The sequence below is a fragment of the Ambystoma mexicanum genome, chromosome 6p, assembly GCF_040938575.1.
Source record: "Ambystoma mexicanum isolate Mex_15411 chromosome 6p, UKY_AmexF1_1, whole genome shotgun sequence".
NCBI lineage: Eukaryota > Metazoa > Chordata > Amphibia > Caudata > Ambystomatidae > Ambystoma > Ambystoma mexicanum.
Window position 1 is genome coordinate 60,788,172 of NC_090935.1, and position 24,927 is coordinate 60,813,098.

Below are 24,927 nucleotides of genomic sequence, written 5' to 3' on the forward strand. Positions count from 1 at the left end.
TGTCCCTGCGCCACTGGCCTCATGTGCAATCTGGACTGGCTGTTCCAGTCATTCTGCTTGTCATGAACCATTGGACGCGTCCTTTCTGGACTTCATGGTCCCTGACCCGTTGGGGCCTGCACTCGGCAGTACTCCCAACATGGCCACCGAACGCGGGACGCTGTTTACCAGTCCCTGTGTCGTACGCACTACGTTCTACAAAGCTGACACACCCCTGCGGCCCTGCGCGTCTCAACGCTACCGCTTGCAGTATTCAGCCTGGCTGCCATCAGCACCCGGTACACTCCCATCCCTGCAGAGCTATAGCTTAGCCTTGTCCAGTTTCTGATAATGGAGAACACTGTCAGGCTGTCTCCAGATGCTGGTTCACAGGGGGCATGACCTCTACTACTCTCAGGGTGGCCGCTTGACTCCTGCAGGGCTCAGGGGCTATGCATGGCCTCTGCAGAGGTTGGACAGCTCTCCTCATCACCCAGGGCTCGCCGAGGGTAGCTGTTCCCCAGACGTCAAGGCCCAAGCCTTGTATTGGTCTTGGGAGGGATAGAAGCACATAGAGTGTAAAGCAAGTTCACAAGGGAACTAGGTCAGTGGGACACATTTCTGTAGTCTTCATGTCACAGCAGCAGTGACCCCCATTTCCCCCTTTTCCCCTCCCCATGCACGCCCTGATTTTCCTCCTTTTTTGTCTCTTTTTGGATATGATATGATTGGTTATTTATAACAAGCTTAACACCCAGAGGTTTCTAAGCATGGAACCGGGGATCGAACCTGTATTCCTCCATGTCGGGATATACGCCCGAGCGCCGCTCTTCCACACGACAAAGGTAAGTCTATTGTGGCTGCTCTGGTGGGTGGAGACTATGCCCGCGTCTTAGTCTGCCATGTCGTATTAGAAGACCTTCTTTCATTTTTTTTAACATGTCAATGTTTCTCACTTCAGGGAAGCACACCATCGTGCTCTGCTGCACCGCCATGTCATGAACATTTCAGCATCTTGTTGTATCCTTAGTCTTTCTTCTAGCTTTATACTCAGTTCCTGTATTTCCCTTTTAAACGCTACGGCACGCAGTGCCAATCACCCTTTTTTCAGGCATGCATCTGTCCTGATTTGGCAAACTGTACCTGAAGTGGAGAACGGTTTGCCTTTGTTCTATCTGAGGTACTGTCACTGGCCCACTGGTGACACTCACAACCCTAAGGATATCTTGGGGATCCTTGGTCAGAAGGGTGACGTTTTCCAAAAAGTGCCGGCTTATTCATGTGCATATTTTAATATACAGCAGAACCCGAAATTATGCGAAAAGCCTGCGACATTGCAATGGCCATGCTTGTTGTCCAGGGTGCCTGTGACTGCACTGCTAGGCTGTCCATGGATTGATGCTAGGTTCTCTACCCACTCTTCAAGGAATTTGCTTGCTATTAGGCCAGTTGCTTTGCTGGATAGATTTAAACAATTGTAGATAATGTTGCAAAGAAATAATCTGAGGGACCTCGACGCGTGAGGGATCATGGGTACAGTAGACATCACACTAAGCATAATACTGCAAACACGCCAAGTCGATGTCCTTTTTTGAACTTCGAAAAGAACATGCGCAATACTCTGTACCTAGCACTAGATGTCGGCCTATGCCAAGCATGTGTATCTAAGCAGATACACGCATCAGAAATACGATTACGGTAAGTAATGATGCCTTATATTGGCCAACAATGACAAGCTCTAGATTTTAAAGAACTCACAACCTTGTATGCCTAAAACAAATACCAGAAAGGGCATTTCAAAATCAGTTAACGTCAGGTTGTAATACATACTATATTCAGTTCCAAGGGGCGAACCTGGACTCCCTGGGTCTGTGTAATACACAAGTGTGTCAGGGACACAGGGAGTGAGGGGGGAACATACAGCTGTACTCACCTTCAGGATCTTGACCAGCTGCTGGTGATTCTCCACCACAAGGACGTTGGCTTCACAGTTTGTTGCCACATACTGGCACGCCTCGGGAGAGTTTGTGGCATAGATTCCGACAGCTAGACCCCTACAATAAACCGAGAGAAACGGGACAGTTGTCTCTAGTATGGTGAGAATGTCATCAGACTGTTGTAGGAAGGGATCTTCTCAATCATCACATGCCAAAATCAACCATCACATACTGTCTGTTGGTTTACAAAGTGATTCATTCCAACAGCTGGCAGCGTGAAACCACTAACCTCAGTAAAAATACTAAAGGTAAGTATGCCTAATATGCACAGGTAAATATGCAAAGAAAGGTTGGCGCTGAGCTAGTGCAGTTTTAAAATCACAGGAAATCCAGGTTTTGATACCTTTTACTGGACAGACTAAAAATATTATTATTATTATTTATGTGCATTTAGTTCAAAAAACCTTTACAAAATATTTATATTTAAACACATCAGATTCTTATTCTTATTATTCTGTTATAATTATAGTTACAATAGTAATGAATAAATATTCAGCTTGTATACCATCTTTCATACCCAGTTCAATATAAGTAGTTAAGTCTTGTTCTAAAATCCATGACACTATACAAATTCACCGATAATTTAATTTACCCAAAAGTCGTTTAGATCATTTAAAAATCCTTAAAATTCTTTTATATACTTACTTTAAATGCACTATTAAATTTAATAATTCATACTAATAAATTACACAGTAAAATCCCAACACATTATTCATAAAATTGGGACAGGGTTCAGCTGAGCAACAATAATGAATAGTACTGGGATAGGTTGACTAAGAATAAATTCATTACATTTGAACATACAAAGTCAATCAATTGTAAGTAGTACATTAATCAACCTGTTCCCCACTTGCTTTGACTATTGCTTTTGCAGCAACACGCCACAGTTGGTATAAGGCGCTTTGCACTCTTTCGGACTCTGTATTAATACAGTAGTTCCAGAAGTTCCCCTGTTTTATGGACTCACATTCGTGTACAAAGGGCCCCAATATGGTCATATACGCAGAACCAAGCAGTTTACACTCCGTAAGAAGGTGTTTAGTGTAGCAATAAGACCCGAGGCGGCAGCCAATACCGCCCCAGGTAATACCCCTGGGGCCGTAGTTACAGGCCCGAGCATAGCGAGGGCCTTAACGAAGCCCCGGGGGCATTACTGTGGGCGGTATTGGACCGCTGCCGAGGGTATTATAGACATTAGTACCCCGGCCCATTAGACCAGGGTACTAATGGCATTTTTTTCTGTTTTGAAACAATGCCGTGTTTCAAAAAAAAAAAAACATGTTGAAAAAAATGCCCACCGGGAAAGGGAAAACGTAGTCCATTTTCCCTTTCCATGGCAGCCATCGGGTGCGGACGCGCTCGGAACAGAAGTGTTTTCAGCGCGTTCACTCCAAGAAAATAATAAAAGAGAAGGTAGGTGGGGTTGTGAGGGTGGGAAGGGGATAGTTTGGGGGGAGGGGGATGGAGGAAAAAAAAACTTACCTGAGTCCCAGGCGGGGGACGAAGGCAGCCTCCAGCAATGGGGAGGCTCGGAGCGGGGATTGCCCCATTTCGAGCCTCCTCATTGGCTAAGGGGCTGCCACGCCCCTCGCCGGGAACAGATACCCGGAACGCACGGCGTACACGGGAATACTGTGTGGTATGGCTCGGAAAAGAGCCAATCCATGCGTTGTATACCCGGTGCGCATCGCGTGCCAGGTACTAATATTTCTAATACTCCCAGGATTTTGCATATTCAACAAAATCTCCCTGCTACTGGAATCTTTCCCGTGCACCCAATAAAACCTGAAGCGGTAGTTGATTAGTCTGCAGCCTAAGTAAAAAATATTGTATTGATGGACTTGGACACTGCTCAAGTATTTTTGGGGCTGGAGGAACATGTGAATAACATTGGAAGCATACTTATAGGAATTCAGTGAGGATAAATGCATATAGTTATTCGTCCAGTCCCATTTCTGGGCTTTACTTTTAAATAGACGTTTTGGTATAGGAGTCCTAGTACCACGAACAAAGTCGGGTAACCAACCAATACTCTTATACAATTTATTAATCCTATCGTCGAATTCCACGCTACTATTCTTCAGCCCCATCCCATTAATAGGTCTTAATAGGGCCAGTAATTGGCATTTGGGATGGGAATTCATTTTTAAATGGAGCAGTCCCAGTCTCCATAGGTAGGTGGATTTGTTGAATCTGGGACCACAGTGTTTTGGACTGATACCAAATCAAGATCAATTCAAAAGTTCATCAGCGTCCGTCCTATATGATCTTTACCAGACTATGCTTCAGAATGGGTATCCCACATACGCTGAAGATCCCCATATACCATAATATCCTAATCGCCATTCAACAGAGAGATTGCTTCCTCCACCAATACATGGGAGAACTCAGAGACATTTTGAAGGGATTTACCATTTAGTAACGTAACGTCGAATGTCATTGCATGGTTGGTGTTGAGTTTCAGATCTTCAGCATGCCTATATGCCCTAGTTTTGCATGTAATCTGTAGCCCTCACTCTAATTGTGTAAATTATTTATCAACGTTTTATGTATCTCATTATTCTCCTGCACAAACTAATGGGATCAACTATGATATTATTTTGTTTAAATAAATGTGAGTTTCAATTATACATCCAGCTTGTTTCTTGCCTCAGAATTATGAGGTGGGATAGTATACCGGGGTAGCGGGGGGGGGGCATTTGGTGAAAAGAGTGACATAACAATAAATATGTCAACACCACCAACCCCAGACGGGACCTTGACAGAGGCCATAACATTGTTGACAACCTTGCATACCAAGATGGAAGATGAAGTAGAAGATATTGCAGATGAGAGCTGGTTTGCATCGATCTTCTCATGGGTACCACAGTGGATGGCGAATATCTTCAAATTCCTTGGAGCATTACTGCTGATGATAATGTGTGGATTCTGTGTGATCAAGATAATAATCACACAGTGCAAGAAGACAGCAAAGAAAGCAGTAGGAATAAAGATTATGATTGATGTTGAATCTGGATTTAAACCAAGGAGCTGACCTATGAAGAGATCAGAGACTATATAAGCATTCATGCACCAGAGGGAATGAAGTTCCTGTATCCAAAAGACCACAAGAAGTATGTGGGAAGATGGATCTACTGCAGCCCGAGTGGACAGTGCAGTCACATGACATGGAGTGCTGATGAACATGTAAAATCAGCAGGATCTTTGGAAGAAGTGATGAAGATCTGGATTCCAAAGAAGCACGTCTTCAAGAGAGGATGTCTCGATGTGGAGTCTGGTGAGAGAGTGATCGATGAATCAACCGGAGGGGGGAGTGTAGATGAGGTGCCAAAAGCATCCACCGGAAGTCCTGCCCCTAACTTGTCTATCTGTTGGGATCCAGAAATAGTGACAAGGACGACACCTGTAATGATGCCTATAACATGCGCAGCCTTTGACGCCAAGTATCCATTAAGCAAACCATTCTTTATGTATCCACGAAAAGCTGAGAGCCTCTTTTCGAAGGATCCCTGAAGAGCACGTTAAGACGGATGAAAGAAGAGACTGCTGATGTCACATGAAGAAAGTGACACACCTCAGAAGAGATGACAAGAGAGAAGATGGATAGACCATATAGAATCTGATGACGAAGTTAAGAATCAAGAAAACTTTCATATGCAGAATGAAGATTGCACGTGTAAAGCACAGAAGAAAATTAAAACCATTTTGATAATTGTACTGACGCAGTGTCATGATCTCTGCTTCCAAAAGGTCAGGGTTTTCCCAACTCCCTTGGAAGCAGATTCATAACCCAGGTTCCGAGTGCCAACCAGTCCCAATTGGGACCTTTTGGACCCAGTCCTGGCGCCAGTGGCACCAGGCTCATAAAGATGCCCAGTCCCAGCGCTGGAAGCGCCGGGCTCATAATGCTTGGGTGGACTTACCTGCAGCAGACCATGCTGCTTACTTGCCTGCCAGTTGAGCCTCTGATCCTCTTCTGTTTGGAACTACTTTTCCTGTTGGGTGGGGCAGGAGCCACTCCCTAGGTTCAGAACACTGGAACTCTTCTGGAAAGCAGGAACTCTTTTCTTACCTAGGCGTGGCTGTGGAAGGAGACACCTAAGCACTACAGGAGGCTATTTAAACCACACCCGATGGATGAATCTTGCTTTGCATTATTCTGCATCCTCTGCAGCAGAACGCTCATCGTGTCTTCTGCATCTGATCCTGGGCCTAAGGGAAAAGGCTTACCATCCTGAATCCAGTCTTCAGCAACACCTATAAAGACAAGAAAGAACAGGTTAGCATTACGGTCTTCAGTGACAGCTCTTCACTTACCTGGGCCATCGGCTGTCACCAACGCCTCGCGCTGCATTCTGAAAGACAAAGGCTTACCTACTCTTCGTGCGCTCGGGAGGTCTTCACACTGCATTCCGGCATCGGAAAGACAAAAGCTTACCAACTCTTCGCACGCTCCGGAGGCCTTCGGCGCTGCATCCCGCATCTGAAAGACAAAACAAGGTGCGTTTAAAGACATTGGGGAACTTTAATACTCACGTGCCATTACTCCTTTCCACATCTAACCCAGTGGGTATTCCGGCACCCTGCAGCCGCTCCGAACTTGTACCTGCAAAATAAAAAGACAGTTAGAGCACATCGTGAAGCAGGCAACAAGCGCTTACTTACGTGCTTCCAGGCGCTTCTATTCATCACACGGGCTCCATCTTCAACTCACTTCAGCCCGTCATCCACCATCGCCGGAACCCTGCAAAACAAGAGACATCATTACTAAAGACTTTAAAGACATTAGAATTAATCGAAACTTACCGTTCGTGCAGTAAACGACGGACAGCAGTCCTCTGAAGTCAAGAGGCCTGCTCCCCTTATCCAGTGAAGAAACTGGTTACAGCACCCTGCCCTGAGGCAGATGGAGAGCACGGCGTTCACTTACCTAAGGTGAGAGCGTTAACCTTCGGGGTTCTACAGGAGAAGAGAAAGGGAAGAAGAGAGAGACATTCAATAACCCAGTTCATTAATCCCATATTTTCTATCTGCAGACATCTTACCCTTCGAGTCAAACATACAGTGCACAGAGGTCCAGCCCAAAGAGCCAGCCGTGTGTTACACATCACCTTTGAAGATACGGTATACGCCCAGTCAAGACCGGCGCCTCTACGGGAATCAGGTGAGCGTTACAGAATGCAAAGCCTACCACAAAACTCCCGTCCAGGCGCTATGGAAACCTCGGATACCGACCAACTAGCCCAGTTACTTGGGGAACTAAGGGCAGAAGTGCATGCAGCCCGTCAGGAAACGAACGCTCTAAGAAGGGAACTGATTATTTCCAAGGAGCGAACAGATGATCTCGCTTGACAATTGCTACAGTCACAAGCCGGACAGACCCCGTTACCCGCATCTGGGGGAAATCTTCCTTCTACATCCTCTATGAATCCAGTGCAGATCAACCTACCTGGGAATGTACCTCTGGCTCCGCCCGAACGATTTTCTGGTGACCCAAAGAGGTTTGCAGTATTTATCAATCAGTGCCGGTTGCATTTCTTATGCCGGCCAGCAGCCTTTCCAACTGATCAAGCTAAAGTAGCTTTCGAGCTTTCGTACCTTAGTGGCAATGCGGCAGACTGGTCGATCCCTCTAGTAAATCAAGATGATCCGGTCCTCCATGATTTTCAAGCTTTTCAGCTCAGTATGGAAAAACTGTTCGCAAGACATTCACAGGGGCAGGCCTTGGACAATGAGCTTCTTTCGTTGCGACAAGGTGATCAAGACCTTTTGGCTTATATTGCGTCTTTCAACAGACTGATAGTGGAAACTCAATGGCCTGAGGACAAAAGGATTACGCTGTTTTATAGAGGTCTACGTGGAGAGCTCAAAGATGTGTTAGCCCAAGTAGTGAATCCCCCACAAGATTGTTCGGACTATATAGACTTAGTCGTTCAAATAGATCACAGACTGCAGAACAGGAAGGCCGATCGTTCCAAGTTTGATGCTCGAGTATTTTCCAAACCGCCAACTCCTTCCAAAGGAGTAGACTCTGGGGAACCCATGCAAATAGGGGGTCTGAAAGGTCCTCTAACACAAAAGGAGCAGGAAAGGAGAAAACAGTTGCAATTATGCCTCTATTGCGGAAACTCAGGGCACTTTCTTCGAGACTGTCCGGTGAAACCTGCTAAGAAGGCAGTAGGAGCTGCAGTTACCAAAGTTACAAACTCTGAGCAGGGAAACGACCTCGCCCGACAAGAATAGAGGTCCTCTTGCCGAGCGTGAAAACCAGTTCCGTGACCTCGCATTTCGTGATACCTATGGTCCTCATTAGCCCTGATAATCCGGATCGATTACATGCAATTGAAGCTTACGTCGACAGCGGTGCCATCGGCAATTATGTGGATCATGAAATGGTTTTGAGGATGAATCTAACTCTTTGTCCCAAGGCTGTAAAGGACTTCATTACTACGGTGGATGGTACGGAGATAGCCTCCGGGCCAGTAACGCATACCACTCAAGAAGTGACGCTAATAAGTCAAGATGGACACCATGAGAAGATCGTGTTCGATGTGATCAAGGCCCCTCAGTTTCAGATTATTCTAGGAATACCTTGGTTAGAGAAACACAATCCTCTGATCGATTGGCGAGCAAGAACGGTCCAGTTTCCAGAATGTGTCTCTACTTGTCACCCTCCACCTGGTGTTGCACTGGCAGCAATTTCTTCAGAGACTCCCCAGTTACCTCCCGAATACCTAGAATACCAAGATGTTTTCCGGAAGGATCAGGCTAACTCTCTACCTCCTCATAGGTCTTATGACTGCCAGATAGACCTGATACCTGGATCTACTCATCCTTGTAGTAGAATTTATGCCCTCACCGAGCCTGAGAACCTTCACCTTCGACAATACCTGGATCAATACCTGGCAAATGGGTTTATTCGTCCTTCCAAGTCCCCTGCTTCTTCAGCTTTGTTCTTCGTTCCAAAAAAGGAAGGAGACCTTAGAACTTGTATAGATTATCGCTCCCTGAACCAGATCACCGTTAAGAATAGATATCCGTTACCTTTGATCCCTGAACTCCTGGACCAGGTCAGAAAAGCATGCATATATACAAAGCTGGATCTTAGAGGAGCTTACCACTTGGTACGTGTAAAAGAGGGCGATGAATGGAAGACGGCCTTCCGCACCAAGTATGGGCTATTTGAATATCAGGTCATGCCCTTCGGACTTTGCAATGCCCCGGCCGCCTTTCAATATTTTATGAACGATGTCCTCAGAGAGCTCATAGATGTGTGTGTTGTTGTTTACATTGACGACATCCTCGTTTATTCTTCATCGGAATCTGAACATCGGAAACACGTGAAAATGGTCCTCGAAAGATTGCGTCAACACAAACTTTTCGCTAAGTTGGAAAAATGTGTTTTCAACGTGACTGAAGTTGAATTCTTGGGATTCATATTATCACCTGGCGGAGTGCGTATGGATTCAAAGAAGGTCGATGCAGTTCTCAAATGGCCATCACCATCCTCCGTAAAAGGTGTGCAAAGCATGTTAGGCTTCGCTAACTTTTACCGCAGGTTTATCCCCGAATTCTCTCGAATAGTCCAGCCCATCACTGCCTTGTTAAAGAAAAACAAACGTTTTGAATGGTCTACCGAGGCAGAACAAGCTTTCCAGGATTTGAAGACTAAATTTATCTCTGCACCAATCTTAAAACACCCTCGCCCCGAACTCCCCTACATCGTGGAAACTGATGCTTCAAGCCTTGCCATGGGGGCAGTTCTATCACAAAAGGTCCCGGTAACCAATCAGTTGCATCTCGTGGCATTTTGGTCCCGCAAATTCTCACCTCCTGAAATCAATTACACGATTACTGACAAGGAACTTCTGGCTATCAAGTCTGCCTTTAAGGCTTGGCGGCATTATCTGCTGGGGGCCCGACACACCGTTACTGTGATTACGGATCACCGAAACCTGCAATATTTGAAAACCGCAAAAGCCCAATCCTCTAGACAACTCCGTTGGGCATTATTCTTTGCCGAGTTTGACTTCATAATTACCTATCGACCTGGTACAAAAAACGGTAAAGCTGATGCCCTTTCTCGGATGGGAGTGGAAGAACACTTGATCAACCCTAAACCTATACCAATCATTCCCGAACAAAGAATTCTGGGTGTAATCGCCACACAATCCATAGAGGAAGTTAAGGATAAAGCCAGGCAACTTGTAACTCAAGCAGACATACAGAATTGGCATCTGCAAGGAAAGGACTTTGCAGTAAAGGACAACTTATTGTATTTCCAAGAACGATTATACCTACCCAGCACAGATTTACAAAAAGAAGTAATCTCTTGTTATCACGATTCTTTAATGGAAGGACATCCCGGTATAGCCAAGACCTCAGAAAAGATCAAGCGCTACTTCTGGTGGCCGTCTTGGAAAAAAGATATCAGAGACTTTATAATGTCCTGTGGAGTATGCGCCCAAAACAAGAGTCAAAAGGAAAGACCAGCAGGCCTCTTACGCCCTATTGACATCCCACCTCGCCCTTGGCATACGCTTTCTATGGACTTCATCACCGATCTACCTCCATGCTCCGGATACAATACGATTCTAGTAATCGTGGACTTATTCTCCAAGATGGCGCATTTCATTCCGCTCAAAGGCTTGCCAACAGCAGCAACTCTGGCCCGAGAATTTCTCGAAAACATCGTCCGACTGCACGGTTTTCCTTCGGTTCTAATTTCGGATCGAGGTAGTCAATTTATTTCTCATTTTTGGCGAAGTTGCTGTCGGTCGGCTCAAATTGATGTGAGACTATCGACCAGCCACCACCCTCAGACCGACGGACAAACCGAGAGGACCAATCAAACTCTGGAACAGTATTTACGCTGCATGCTGCAACAAACTGAAAAAACTTGGAAAGACATCCTTTGGAAAGCCGAATATGCCTACAATAACTCTGTCCATTCGGGAACTGGGAAAACCCTGTTTTTTCTTTTGTACGGCACTCACCCTCGAACCTCGGAGTTGGATCCCCTCCAAGATCTTGAAACACCAGCAGTAGACTACCTGCATTCTACAATCACCCAAGCCTTTAAGGAAGCTGTTTCTCACCTTCAAAGGGCTAAAGAACAATACAAGAAAGGAGCAGATCAACATCGGAAGGAAGCCCCTCAATATCGAGTAGGGGATCAAGTCTGGTTATCCACCAAATATCTACCTCTAAAAGGGCCACGCACATTCAACCCAAGATACCTTGGTCCCTATTCCATCACTACCATAGTAAACCCAGTAGCGGTCAAGTTGGACTTGCCCCCGCACATGAAGATACATCCGGTCTTCCACGTCTCTCTATTAAAACCCGTGCAACCTCAAACCCGACTAACTAAATCTCCAAAACCTATCTTAGTTGATGGGGAACTCGAGTTTGAAGTCAAAAGCATTCTGGACTCCAAGATCTCCAAATCTAAACTATTTTACCTAATTGACTGGAAAGGCTACGGCCCCCAAGAGAGATCCTGGGAACCTGCTGAATATGTCCACGCTCCTCGCCTAATCAAAAGATTTCACCGAACATTTCCTGACAAGCCAAAACCCCCGGAGAAGCCCGGTTTGGGAGGGGCCTTGAGGGGGGGTACTGTCATGATCTCTGCTTCCAAAAGGTCAGGGTTTTCCCAACTCACTTGGGAGCAGATTCATAACCCAGGTTCCGAGTGCCAACCAGTCCCAATTGGGACCTTTTGGACCCAGTCCTGGCGCCAGTGGCACCAGGCTCATAAATATGCCCAGTCCCAGCGCTGGAAGCGCCGGGCTCATAATGCTTGGGTGGACTTACCTGCAGCAGACCATGCTGCTTACTTGCCTGCCAGTTGAGCCTCTGATCCTCTTCTGTTTGGAACTACTTTTCCTGTTGGGTGGGGCAGGAGCCACTCCCTAGGTTCAGAACACTGGCACTCTTCTGGAAAGCAGGAACTCTTTTCTTACCTAGGCATGGCTGTGGAAGGAGACACCTAAGCACTACAGGAGGCTATTTAAACCACACCCGATGGATGAATCTTGCTTTGCATTATTCTGCATCCTCTGCAGCAGAACGCTCATCGTGTCTTCTGCATCTGATCCTGGGCCTAAGGGAAAAGGCTTACCATCCTGAATCCAGTCTTCAGCAACACCTATAAAGACAAGAAAGAACAGGTTAGCATTACGGTCTTCAGTGACAGCTCTTCACTTACCTGGGCCATCGGCTGTCACCAACGCCTCGCGCTGCATTCTGAAAGACAAAGGCTTACCTACTCTTCGTGCGCTCCGGAGGTCTTCACACTGCATTCCGGCATCTGAAAGACAAAAGCTTACCAACTCTTCGCACGCTCCGGAGGCCTTCGGCGCTGCATCCCGCATCTGAAAGACAAAACAAGGTGCGTTTAAAGACATTGGGGAACTTTAATACTCACGTGCCATTACTCTTTTCCACATCTAACCCAGTGGGTATTCCGGCACCCTGCAGCCGCTCCGAACTTGTACCTGCAAAATAAAAAGACAGTTAGAGCACATCGTGAAGCAGGCAACAAGCGCTTACTTACGTGCTTCCAGGCGCTTCTATTCATCACACGGGCTCCATCTTCAACTCACTTCAGCCCGTCATCCACCATCGCCGGAACCCTGCAAAACAAGAGACATCATTACTAAAGACTTTAAAGACATTAGAATTACTCGAAACTTACCGTTCGTGCAGTAAACGACGGACAGCAGTCCTCTGAAGTCAAGAGGCCTGCTCCCCTTATCCAGTGAAGAAACTGGTTACAGCACCCTGCCCCGAGGCAGATGGAGAGCACGGCGTTCACTTACCTAAGGTGAGAGCGTTAACCTTCGGGGTTCTACAGGAGAAGAGAAAGGGAAGAAGAGAGAGACATTCAATAACCCAGTTTATTAATCCCATATTTTCTATCTGCAGACATCTTACCCTTCGAGTCAAACATACAGTGCACAGAGGTCCAGCCCAAAGAGCCAGCCGTGTGTTACACATCACCTTTGAAGATACGGTATACGCCCAGTCAAGACCGGCGCCTCTACGGGAATCAGGTGAGCGTTACACGCAGTAACACAAGTAGACGAAGTAATCATAAGGCTGGCTATATGTAGTGAATAGTGCAAGCGGTGCCACCAAAGTATATATATGCATAGGAATCTGGAAGTTCCACATCATACTTTAGCCAACTGAAAACCTTGTGAATAGAAGGACTTGAAGTGGGGCGCAGCAGATTAAGCCTGGCTGGAGATGGAAGGAAAACGGGAAGGTCTGCCTGGCCCAGTGTCAGGGTTGGAGCAGCCAAGAACCCGGCTATCTATCATGGAAAGATACAATGAACAAGAAGGCAAGAGCTGAGCACCTATTAAGGTGCGGTAGAAGTACAATGAGTGCCAAGTTTTATAAATGAAATGGTATTAAATACTATGAAAGAGCTCAAAATGTGGTCTCCAGTCACATGGTCAGATGAAAATAGATTTTGGGCAAGCTACACCGAGACCTGAAGATAAAGCTAAGCTCACAGTCCCTTTTATTCCCAGGAGCAGTGATACTTGCAAGGCCAAGTTCAAAAGACTATTCTCATGGCAGACAGCTTGAGTGATGATAGATGATGGGTTAATTGGGTGGGGAGGCATGGTTAAGTCCAACCCACCGGCACCTGGGGTACCAGCTTGCATGCTGCTAACGAGTGGAATATTCCCGAAGGGTACAAGCATGCCAACCAATTATAAAGGGCCATGTACCAAAGAGCCCTATAGTTTAGAGAACCATTGAGACGTTGTGTATTTTATGACGCTCACAATGACTTGTACTAGGGGTGGGCAGAGTTGTCCACCTGACAGTAGAGACCCAATTACCACACCGACCCCCATAGAAAGTATACCTAGATGTTTCCCATTCCCCAATCACAACCCCACATACGTTTTCTTAGTTTGCCACGTAGTATGACGTCAATGATGATGAGTTTTTAGAATATAAGTGTGTTTTTTATGAAATATGTTGAGATCTTACTGCATGAAATCCGATGATGTCAATTGTACACCCAGTTTTAGATAATTGTTATTAAAACAGACAAAGTCTTTGCCAACTTCCTGAGTCATTTTTATTATTGATGTTTGAGTAATTTCTGCATCTCCATCCACCCTGTAGAGTGTTACCTCATGTTAATGTTAAAGGACATTTGTACCGCGCACTATCACCACCGTAGTGGTCCCTTGGCGCTCTGGCGGCTCTGAAAAGGGAGAGGGGGGTTGAGTTAGTGGGAGGAAGCAGGAAAAATGCAAGAGAGCAGTGATGTGCTGTTGGCGGCCTCTTAAAGGACCTACGAGTTCAGTCGCAAACATAGGGCACTCAAATGATAGTCATGAACGCTGGAACTCGGAATGTGGCATTGCATCTCTGATGAACAGTGGTCGAGGCATTAGTGAAATCCCTGCCGCTGAAATGCTGTTTGCATAAATATGGATTCTGATTTACATCACACAATGCAGCATATCATTCATTGGCAGCACAGCACTCCCATGCAGATGTTTCGCTCAAAATAAATAGTGGCAATGTTACTTAGTTCTAAGAATATACAGTTCCCAAGAAAGGATTCTGGTGTGGGAGTATTTTACTCCCTATTTTCTGAAGGTGGGAGTACAATAATAGTTGTTTTTTTAAATTCAGAAACGGCACAGTTGCTGTTTCCCAACTTTAAAAAACTACAAACCAAAATGGCCACCATGGATTAGGGAGAAGGGAACTAAAGTGTGGTGTGCCACCCCTCTAGGGGATAATGGTCCCTCCCAGGACTTGTGCTAATGTCACATGCTGTGACCATGTGACTCACACAATAAAATGGACGAGACGAGACTCCTGCCTCCTGTGTCATTTTGTATACAGTGCGATGATGGCACTGCATAGTGGGCAGATGGGCCTCCCCTTGTATGGCCCTCCAATAGGACAGTGCCCCTGCCGGGCAACGCTGTCCTCGATATCCCCTGTGTGTCGCAGGGCCACTGCTTGGCAACCCTGCAGCTGTGTTCCGGCGCCCGTGCTGGGCAAATCCGGTAGCGTGGGCCGTGATGGCCTGGTGCCCCCATGCCATGCAAGTGTCTGTATGACTATGGGCTGATAGTGTGATCCCGGCCCTTGTGTGTCGGCTGGGTGCCCCCAGCAAAGGTGTGCCTGGACCCTGTGACCTGGGTACAGGACGCAACATAAACATAGTGCATTCTCCCTTTCCATGCCAGCCATTGCCACGACTCAGATGCGCCGGGAACTCAGAGTTTTCCTGGCGCTGTCAAGGAACAAGGGAACGCAAGGTTAGTGGGTTGTGGTCGATTGAGGAATGTGGAAATTGGGGTTAGGCGTGGGGAGAAGGCGAGTTTGGGGAGCACTGTGCAAGCTTACCTTCTGGGAGATGGCAGCCTCCCTCTTCCCAGGAGGCTCGGAGTGGGGGCGTTCAAGCCCCTGTTCCGAGCCTCCTGATTGGCAGTGAGTCCACCTGCCCCCAACCCACCCTCCCACCAGGTGCTAATGCAAATTAAAATATGCATATTTACCTTCAGAGCCCTCTTCAGATCAGGCCATAATAAAGGCAGACTGCATTTCTGTCTCAGTGTTATTCTGGCAGCACTGAGCCAAAATTGTCTGCGAGCTATGACGGTGAACACAGGGGGGGGCCTCCTATTTGTCAGTTCTTATTTTATGCTGGGAATATTTCAAGAGTTCACTACATGTACCTATGTCGCTTCCATCTCTATTGTCTGCTGTGGTGGCCCTTGCTCATGTTTGCCCATTGATGGCCCTTCCATGGTGCTCCCAGCTGGTAGGCTCATAGGGGGAGTTTACTGCTAGCCCGTAGGTACACACATTTGTATGCCCACCCCAGTTGTGTATACGGACTACTGGCATCTTTCCATGCTTCCTTGGGCTTCGGTGGCACTCGTATAGGGTCCTTCCGGTCGCTTTGGTCGCGCAGGTCCCACTGTTCCTGTACAGGCCTGGTGCCAGTCTGTTCAGCCGGTACTAAGTGGTCTGGCTTCACACTCCCCCCCCACCCCCCTTTGACCTTTAGACAGATACTGGGTACTCACCTGTGCTCTGTTCTGGGGCTGCGGGCCCATGTGTTAAAATTGCAGCAAAAATGGCCGTTTCCACAATAAATCACAGCAAATGGGCAGAGGTTTTGCTGCCCATTTCTACCCCCGCAATCCATGTAATGGGTGCGGGGGACACTCCCAGACCCATTATACCATTTAAGGGGAACGGGGGACACCCGCAATCCCGGCTCCCATATGGTATAATGGGTATACCTTTACCGGGTCAAACCACAGCATTATTGCCGCAACATTTTTTACAGACAACTTTTTTGCCCTAATTGTATTACTGCACACCAGGGCTGCCCTGTCCATCATGTCCCTCTTGGTACTAGGTGCTCTTGTAGCCATGACTGAGTTGACTGTTCTATCAAAGCATGTGACAGCCATTGATTGTTTGGAACGCAGGTCTTTCGTTCTTTGGAGGAACAGTTTTCAGGCGGATTACAGATTTATTTTGGTATTGAGTACTCCAAAACACGACAAAGAAGGTATTACCCAATGTTGACCCATCGCCCAGGTAGACAGAGCTAGCACTGGTAATGGACGACCAGTCTGAAATGCATTTGCCTTGACTCGGCCACTTCAAGGCGCGGCACCCGTTATTAAAGGAATGTCACCCAGAAGACGAAAGAATGTTCCTTGATTTTGTTAGTAGGTTTGTTTGAAATGCAGTAGTATACACTACAAAGGATGTCACCGGATCCGATGACGAATGCCATCAGTTTAGCTTCACAGCCGCCGTTGTCACCGCCATTTCAACCTCACATAAAAACTCTGAGGATTCCCCAAGGAATATATATGGCTCATGGTTACAAACACTTTAGTGTTAGGGGAAGTTTTGCAAAAAGGTAAATTGGCCCCAAGCCCAGTGCACATTACATGCTTAGTGATTCAGGCATACAACACATTTATCCCAGACATAGTTGTCAAATATAGAGATCCGTGGTCATTCCTATGTTCCCGAAATGCCCCTTGTTTTTATGCAAAGCATCCAGGTACCCTCACCGGTGTTATTTGAGCTATTCCCCTTTCTCATAGTTGCATTTTGGAAAAGAGGAAACAGTGTGCCTGGTTATACTGGGATTTGGTAATGTGGTTTCCCGAGTAAGGCCAGTGGAACAATAGGATTGTGACTAATATGTGTACCTGAAGTGGTCATTTGGAATGAATACTGTAAAATTATAAAACGAGGCAGTTTGCAGCGTTATCACCCTTAAATACTAGCACTGTTAGTAGCTTTGTTTGTAAGAATGCACATCATGTCCTTCCTTCTTGGAAATAGTCCTGCTCCAATTAGAACCTATGATCTGTTTCTTCTGTGAGTACTAAGGCATAGTTTCTTTGTGCATGCTGACCACTGATTAGTTGGCAGTGCTATGGTCCCATGCCTTTGTTCCAGTATGCACAAAGGCTATTAATTAACACACAACATTGAAAATAACACACTCACTTGTAGATCCTCCAGCCTGGCTCTTCCTCTGGGCTCTTACAAGAGCTGTCAGAATACCCCCCACAGTGCATAGCTACACCCCCCTCAGTTCGCTGTATATGGAAAATGCACACTGATGGTGATGGAGACATTCCTGCAGGACACACGTAATGACAATGTGTGTCTCCAAATATTAAGCTTGGGCCCACCTCTGGGGAACCCCTAGTTGATGCTGCTCTCATTGTACCTTTAAACATACAAAATGCAGCCCCCACCAACCCTCCAAGGCGCTGTCAGAAACGCCTGCAGTGGCTCTAGCTAAAAGGGAGCGAGCACTGTGTTGCGGGTGGAAAAAGGGTGGAGGCGACATGCAGTAACCATCCTACTCACACGTGGAACCCTGATAACACCTGGCACTTAGGAGCACTTCCCTGGATGGCGATCTGCCTGCACATATCCCTGAGTGGAAAGAAAATGCTGCAGCAGAGGTTACATTCACATCAATGCAATAGCACTTTAAAGGCAGGCCTTCAAGTTGGGCACTTTCCAATTCAGATGAGGTTGGTGATGTCATCACTGCCAAAGTTATGACACTACACACTAGAGAGGCCCCTATGGCTACCCCTGCGCTACTCGTGTGTAGCCATCCTTTTATATTGCTACCCTGCTCACCCCTGCGCTAAAGTCTGGCCCTCGTTTTATATTGCTATGCCGCTCACCACTGCGCTACTCAAGTGTAGCCCTCCTTTTATAGTGTTACCCCGCTCACTCCTGAGCTACTCAAGTGTAGCCCTACCTTTATATTGCTAACCCGCTCACCCCTGTGCTACTCAAGTGTAGCCCTCCTTTTATATTGCTATGCCGCTCACCCCTGCGCTACTCAAGTGTAGCCCTACCTTTATATTGCTAACCCGCTCACCACTGCGCTACTCAAGTGTAGCCCTCCTTTTATAGTGTTACCCCGCTCACTCCTGAGCTACTCAAGTGTAGCCCTACCTTTATATTGCTAACCCGCTCACCCCTGTGCTACTCAAGTGTAGCCCTCCTTTTATAGTGTTACCCCGCTCACTCCTGAGCTACTCAAGTGTGGCCCTCGTTTTATATTGCTATGCCGGTCACCCCTGCGCTACTCAAGTGTAGCCCTCGTTTTATATTGCTATGCCGCTCACCCCTGCGCTACTCAAGTGTAGCCCTCCTTTTATATTGCTACCCCGCTCACCCCTGCGCTACTCAAGTGTGGCCCTCGTTTTATATTGCTATGCTGCTCACCCCTGCGCTACTCAAGTGTAGCCCTCCTTTTATATTGCTACCCCGCTCACCCCTGCGCTACTCAAGTGTAGCCCTCCTTTTATATTGCTACCCCGCTCACTCCTGAGCTACTCAAGTGTAGCCCTCCTTTTATATTGCTACCCCGCTCACCCCTGCGCTACTCAAGTGTGGCCCTCGTTTTATATTGCTATGCTGCTCACCCCTGCGCTACTCAAGTGTGGCCCTCGTTTTATATTGCTATGCCGCTCACCCCTGCGCTACTCAAGTGTAGCCCTCCTTTTATAGTGTTACCCCGCTCACTCCTGAGCTACTCAAGTGTAGCCCTCCTTTTATAGTGTTACCCCGCTCACTCCTGAGCTACTCAAGTGTAGCCCTCCTTTTATATTGCTATGCCGCTCACCCCTGCGCTACTCAAGTGTAGCCCTACCTTTATATTGCTAACCCGCTCACCCCTGTGCTACTCAAGTGTAGCCCTCCTTTTATAGTGTTACCCCGCTCACTCCTGAGCTACTCAAGTGTAGCCCTCCTTTTATATTGCTACCCCGCTCACCCCTGTGCTAAAGTGTGGCCCTCCTTTTGTATTGCTACCCCGCTCACCCCTGCGCTACTCAAGTGTAGCCCTCCTTTTATATTGCTACCCCGCTCACCCCTGCGCTACTCAAGTGTGGCCCTCGTTTTATATTGCTATGCTGCTCACCCCTGCGCTACTCAAGTGTAGCCCTCCTTTTATAGTGTTACCCCGCTCACTCCTGCGCTACTCAAGTGTAGCCCTACCTTTATATTGCTAACCCGCTCACCCCTGTGCTACTCAAGTCTGGCCCTCCTTTTATATTGCTACCCCGTTCACCCCTGTGCTACTCAAGTGTAGCCCTACTTTAATATTGCTACCCCACTCACCCCTGCCCTACTCAAGTGTGGCCCTCCTTTTATATTGCTAACCCGCTCACCCCTGTGCTACTCAAGTGTAGCCCTCCTTTTATATTGCTACCCCGTTCACTCCTGCGCTACTCAAGTGTAGCCCTACTTTAATATTGCTAACCCGCTCACCCCTGTGCTACTCAAGTGTAGCCCTACCTTTATATTGCTAACCCGCTCACCCCTGTGCTACTCAAGTCTGGCCCTCCTTTTATATTGCTACCCCGTTCACCCCTGTGCTACTCAAGTGTAGCCCTACTTTAATATTGCTACCCCACTCACCCCTGCCCTACTCAAGTGTGGCCCTCCTTTTATATTGCTAACCCGCTCACCCCTGTGCTACTCAAGTGTAGCCCTCCTTTTATAGTGTTACCCCGCTCACTCCTGCGCTACTCAAGTGTAGCCCTACCTTTATATTGCTAACCCGCTCACCCCTGTGCTACTCAAGTCTGGCCCTCCTTTTATATTGCTACCCCGTTCACCCCTGTGCTACTCAAGTGTAGCCCTACTTTAATATTGCTACTCCACTCACCCCTGCCCTACTCAAGTGTGGCCCTCCTTTTATATTGCTAACCCGCTCACCCCTGTGCTACTCAAGTGTAGCCCTCCTTTTATATTGCTACCCCGTTCACTCCTGCGCTACTCAAGTGTAGCCCTACTTTAATATTGCTACCCCACTCACCCCTGCCCTACTCAAGTGTGGCCCTCCTTTTATATTGCTAACCCGCTCACCCCTGTGCTACTCAAGTGTAGCCCTCCTTTTATATTGCTACCCCGTTCACTCCTGCGCTACTCAAGTGTAGCCCTACCTTTATATTGCTAACCCGCTCACCCCTGTGCTACTCAAGTCTGGCCCTCCTTTTATATTGCTACCCCGTTCACCCCTGTGCTACTCAAGTGTAGCCCTACTTTAATATTGCTACCCCACTCACCCCTGCCCTACTCAAGTGTGGCCCTCCTTTTATATTGCTAACCCGCTCACCCCTGTGCTACTCAAGTGTAGCCCTCCTTTTATAGTGTTACCCCGCTCACTCCTGCGCTACTCAAGTGTAGCCCTACCTTTATATTGCTAACCCGCTCACCCCTGTGCTACTCAAGTGTAGCCCTCCTTTTATATTGCTACCCCGTTCACTCCTGCGCTACTCAAGTGTAGCCCTACTTTAATATTGCTAACCCGCTCACCCCTGCCCTACTCAAGTGTGGCCCTCCTTTTATATTGCTACCCCGTTCACTCCTGCGCTACTCAAGTGTAGCCCTACTTTAATATTGCTGGCAAATCCCCGCTTTTGATTGTGAAAATCTGGTCCCCCTGAATAAACAGTCCTGGGTCCCCCTCTCAGCCACTACTTTCCAAACGTCAGCGAGACTCCTTACCTCGCACCCCAGAATGCCTTTGGTGAGAGGGGGAGCAGCGGTGCCCAGAGAGGCTTTCTCACTAAAGCACAGACAGTGGGAGTGGAAGGGATAAGGAGGGTGAGAGGGAGAGAGACAGAGACAGAAAGACAGAGACAGAGACAGAAAGACAGAAAGAAAGACAGAGAGACAGAAAGACAGAGAGACAGAGAGGCAGAGACAGAGAGACTAGGATGCTGTGGTAAACAGGGCTGAATGGGGATCTTACCCGGCCATGATGGCTCCTATATCAGCAATGAACCATTCAGCAGAGTTGAAGCCCAGGATCCCAACGCCATGGAACGGCTCCAGCCCGAGCTGCGGGGATAAAGAGAATGCTGGTATCATTGAGTCTGAAGTGGAGACCATGTGAAGACCAGCACCAACACCTGAGGAGCTTCAAAGACAACACCCTTAAGTAGGCTTTGGGAGGCCCCATGGAGAGCTGATGACTGGCCATTGCAATAGGCAGACAGCCATTGGATCAGAAGGCTGCACGCCTGCAAGCCACAAGCTCTATTCTGGGCACTGTCACCTTATACACATGCGACTCCACAACACTGGGCTCTACATCTCATGTCAACATCCGATCCGCCATCCCCACCCTAAAACATATCCATCGAGCACGCCACATCTCCTTTGCTTTTGTAGAAACCTTGGCCCAAACTACACATCTCTGAGCTGACCTCACAGACCCCCAATCAATCCTCAAAATCCTCCCCCTGACCTGCAACCCAGCCCATCAGTCAAGTTCTGGCCCTTCTTGTCGTCAGAAACCAGAAACATTGCTTTCACCCGCATTGTCCCCTCCACAGTATTTCCGGTTCTCCCCCATCCCAAGAATATGGAGTTCAGCAACAGGGACGAACCAGAACCTCTGTGTGTCCTCCAAGTCTCTATGAGCCCAACTCCATCCTCCTCCACCTGTTGACAAAAGAGACATCCTTGAACTCAAAATCCAAGCCCCTTACAGTGGGAGGGAGGGGATTCCACAAACATGCCCATGTTGTATCAACCAACCTCCTTCCCAAGAGTTGGAGCCCCCACGCCCTCCACCATAGAACCATCTGTGCGCAGGCACCAAGGGAGAAGAACACACAGGGCTTCTCATCGCTTGCGTCAAAAGAAGGCGCGTTCCAATCCAGAAAGGACATCTGAATGAGCGCATCTCAGGTGCACCTACTCAGAGGCCTTTTATCCCCCCATTTGTGCTAATTGGGGGGCGTTTCTACACATTTAAAAGTGGTTTTCAGATTCACAAACGGGATGCGCTTTCAAATGTGCAGAGAACTTTCTCCTGCGTCTGTGGACTGGAAAGTTCAGACACCCAAAAGTTCATTGACATCAGGCAAACATCTACAGAGGAGAGACAGGGCCTCATTACGAGGTTGCTGGTAAAACCTGCCGGTTGGCGGCAGGTTACCGGCAACCCTGTAACACCGTTACTGCCGCCTGACAGCCCAGTGCTAGCGGGATATCCCAGGCTGCAGCAGTACGGTTATTTCCCATTCCCATGGAGTCTCATGGGAAACCTGGAGCACCGACATTGTTGCTAGCGGTGCCGGTGCTTCAGTGAAAACCATGCCGGTAGGGGCCTGAACTCCCGTCAGGTTAGGCCTGTCAGTAGCTCAGTTCCCCTACCGACATACTTATAGTTTGGCGGTTCGGAAACTGTGCCAGTACGTTGCCAAACTGGTAATGAGGGTCCGGACTGTGATAATAAACCCTGACTAACTCCAACACCCTTCCATCATTATCACCCTCTTCCACCTTGGCGGATGCTGCTCATGACGGTGGTACCGGTGGTGGCCTTACCAGCAAAAAGCTCTTGGCTGCAGCCCGGCATTGCTGGTAATACTGTAGATAGGTGGTCGTTTCCCACTGCCCGCCTCTTTTCGTAGCCAGTGCGGGCTTATTACCGCACAGTTGCACCGTCCGCTGAAACAACTGGAGTGTGGTTATCGGAGGTTCTGCTGCTATCCCCGTCTCTTCCATACGCAGCCGGACCGCCCCGTCGCGAGCTGTCGTCCAGAGACAGTCTGCTAGGGCCAGTTGAACGTCTGTGCACTCTTCATCCTCAAGGTCCACCGAGGACATGTTTCCTACATTGGGTGACACCAAGTTACAGAGAAGTCAAGGGGGTTTCTCTGCTCGAGGTAGGCCTCTCTCCCTATGAATTGCTTGCCAATCAGAACACACCAGGAATTTATTTTTGTTCATTTCAAACCTAAAAGCAGTTACAAAGCAAAAGCATCACCTTATGCGAAACAATCAATCGTAAGTGAACACGCAACTGAACATAAAGCCATGGGGTAAGGGTGGGCACATCTGAAGCCTAACATATTGATGACTGAGGCCTTTTATGAGGCCTCCATGCACTTGGAGGATCCCAGTGTCCACATGTGGGCAGTGTGCTGCAAACTCTGCACTATTGTATGTGTGGAATACTGTGCTTCATTATTCAATATTGTGCCCAGATGCCTCAGGGCTAGGAGCGCTATATCAATAAAATACAATACAATACCATTACAATGCGGTTTAATAATGTCATTTTATATTATATAACTAGCCGGAAAATTCACTCAGTGGGTTGAGCGCCCGCTGCTGCGATCTGTGTTTGATCTGCAGGTCCCAGGCTCGAATCCCGGCAAGGCTAACTCAGCCTGCCATCCTTACTCGTTCGATAATTGTATACCAACTTCGGTTGTGTGATATTGTATGTAAATATGTTCTCTGTAGAGCACTCACTATATAAATAACAAATCATTTTCATGAATGACTATGCTCCCATCCATAACATTTAATTAAAGCAGTATTTTGTCATGGGCGCCATCTTGGAATGGAAGCTGTACCTTACAGCGGTTATCTCCAATAGCCGACTCCTAAAGGTGAAAACGTGCACACAAGGATTACATGGACATTTACTGCCGCAGTTCACTAAACAGCCAACACATGCTGCCACATTGGATGAGAGTGGGCCAAGGGAACCAATGAAAATGTGACATGGGCTGCAGTTAACCAAATCTCCAACAGCTATTCCCACAGTCGATAAACTGACATGTTATTGACTTTGTATGAATATAAAGGAAAGATATTAAACTTAACGTGAACCTTTGGGGACAGATCGGCACAAGTAAATCAGACTCATTTGCCCAAATTGCTATACTCGATCAACAAGCTGCCACTATGTTACATTATGTTACGAGGACGTGTCCCCCTTGGCGCTCCCATTTGCATAGTCCCCAGTCACTCAGGCTGGTCTGGAAGAGAGGGGGCGGGCTTCCCTAGTTGGGAGGAGAAGGAACTGCAAGATTGCAGTGCTTTGTGTTGAGGTTGCAGATCAGAAATCAAAAGCCTTGAGTGCTGCATTATTGTGAGCTTTCTATGTGAGACGTGTAGGAGGCACTGCAGGCTTTCTGTCCAGAGGGGGGGCCTCATGCTTATAATGCGGGCAGGTGTTGGCCAGAGGCTGAGTTTGTTGGTTGTAGTTAAGAGTTATACGTTTGTGATGTTGAACGTTTGTGGAGAGGTTTTTTTTTTTAAAAGCTGCGTGCGGTTGGCTGGTTAGCGTTGGTGCGTGGGGAGTAAGATGGAGAAAAATTGAGGTTTAGCGAAAAATCAGGGTGTTATTGTAGATTTTGTAGTGCTAACAAACTGTTGGTTTTGCTGTTGGTTGCATTATGGTGAGAGGTGTTTGGCTTTAGCGGTTGAAATATGAAGATATCCTGTGCTGAGGATCAGATATTCTGGGAGACAGGTAGGGTGTTCTCTTTGGGTTTTGGTGGTGCCTCAATGTGAAGTCTTCTAGTCGTTATAGGTTCCTGAGTGTGTTGTGTTCTATACTGATGGTTGG

At 47.5% G+C, this 24,927-nt stretch overlaps 1 protein-coding gene across 1 annotated transcript in view; it reads right to left on the reverse strand.

Annotated features, from left to right (window-relative positions):
* The window catches only part of LOC138511207 (long-chain-fatty-acid--CoA ligase ACSBG2-like), a 655,074-nt gene that overhangs the window by 572,043 nt on the left and 58,104 nt on the right, over positions 1–24,927 (reverse strand). Inside the window, exons 2-4 of the mRNA XM_069626736.1 lie at positions 22,890–23,176; positions 21,304–21,392; positions 1,913–2,033 (exon numbers count right to left, since the gene is read on the reverse strand). Coding sequence (XP_069482837.1) covers positions 1,913–2,033; positions 21,304–21,392; positions 22,890–23,176 — 497 coding nt within the window. The remainder of the gene's footprint in view (positions 1–1,912; positions 2,034–21,303; positions 21,393–22,889; positions 23,177–24,927) is intronic.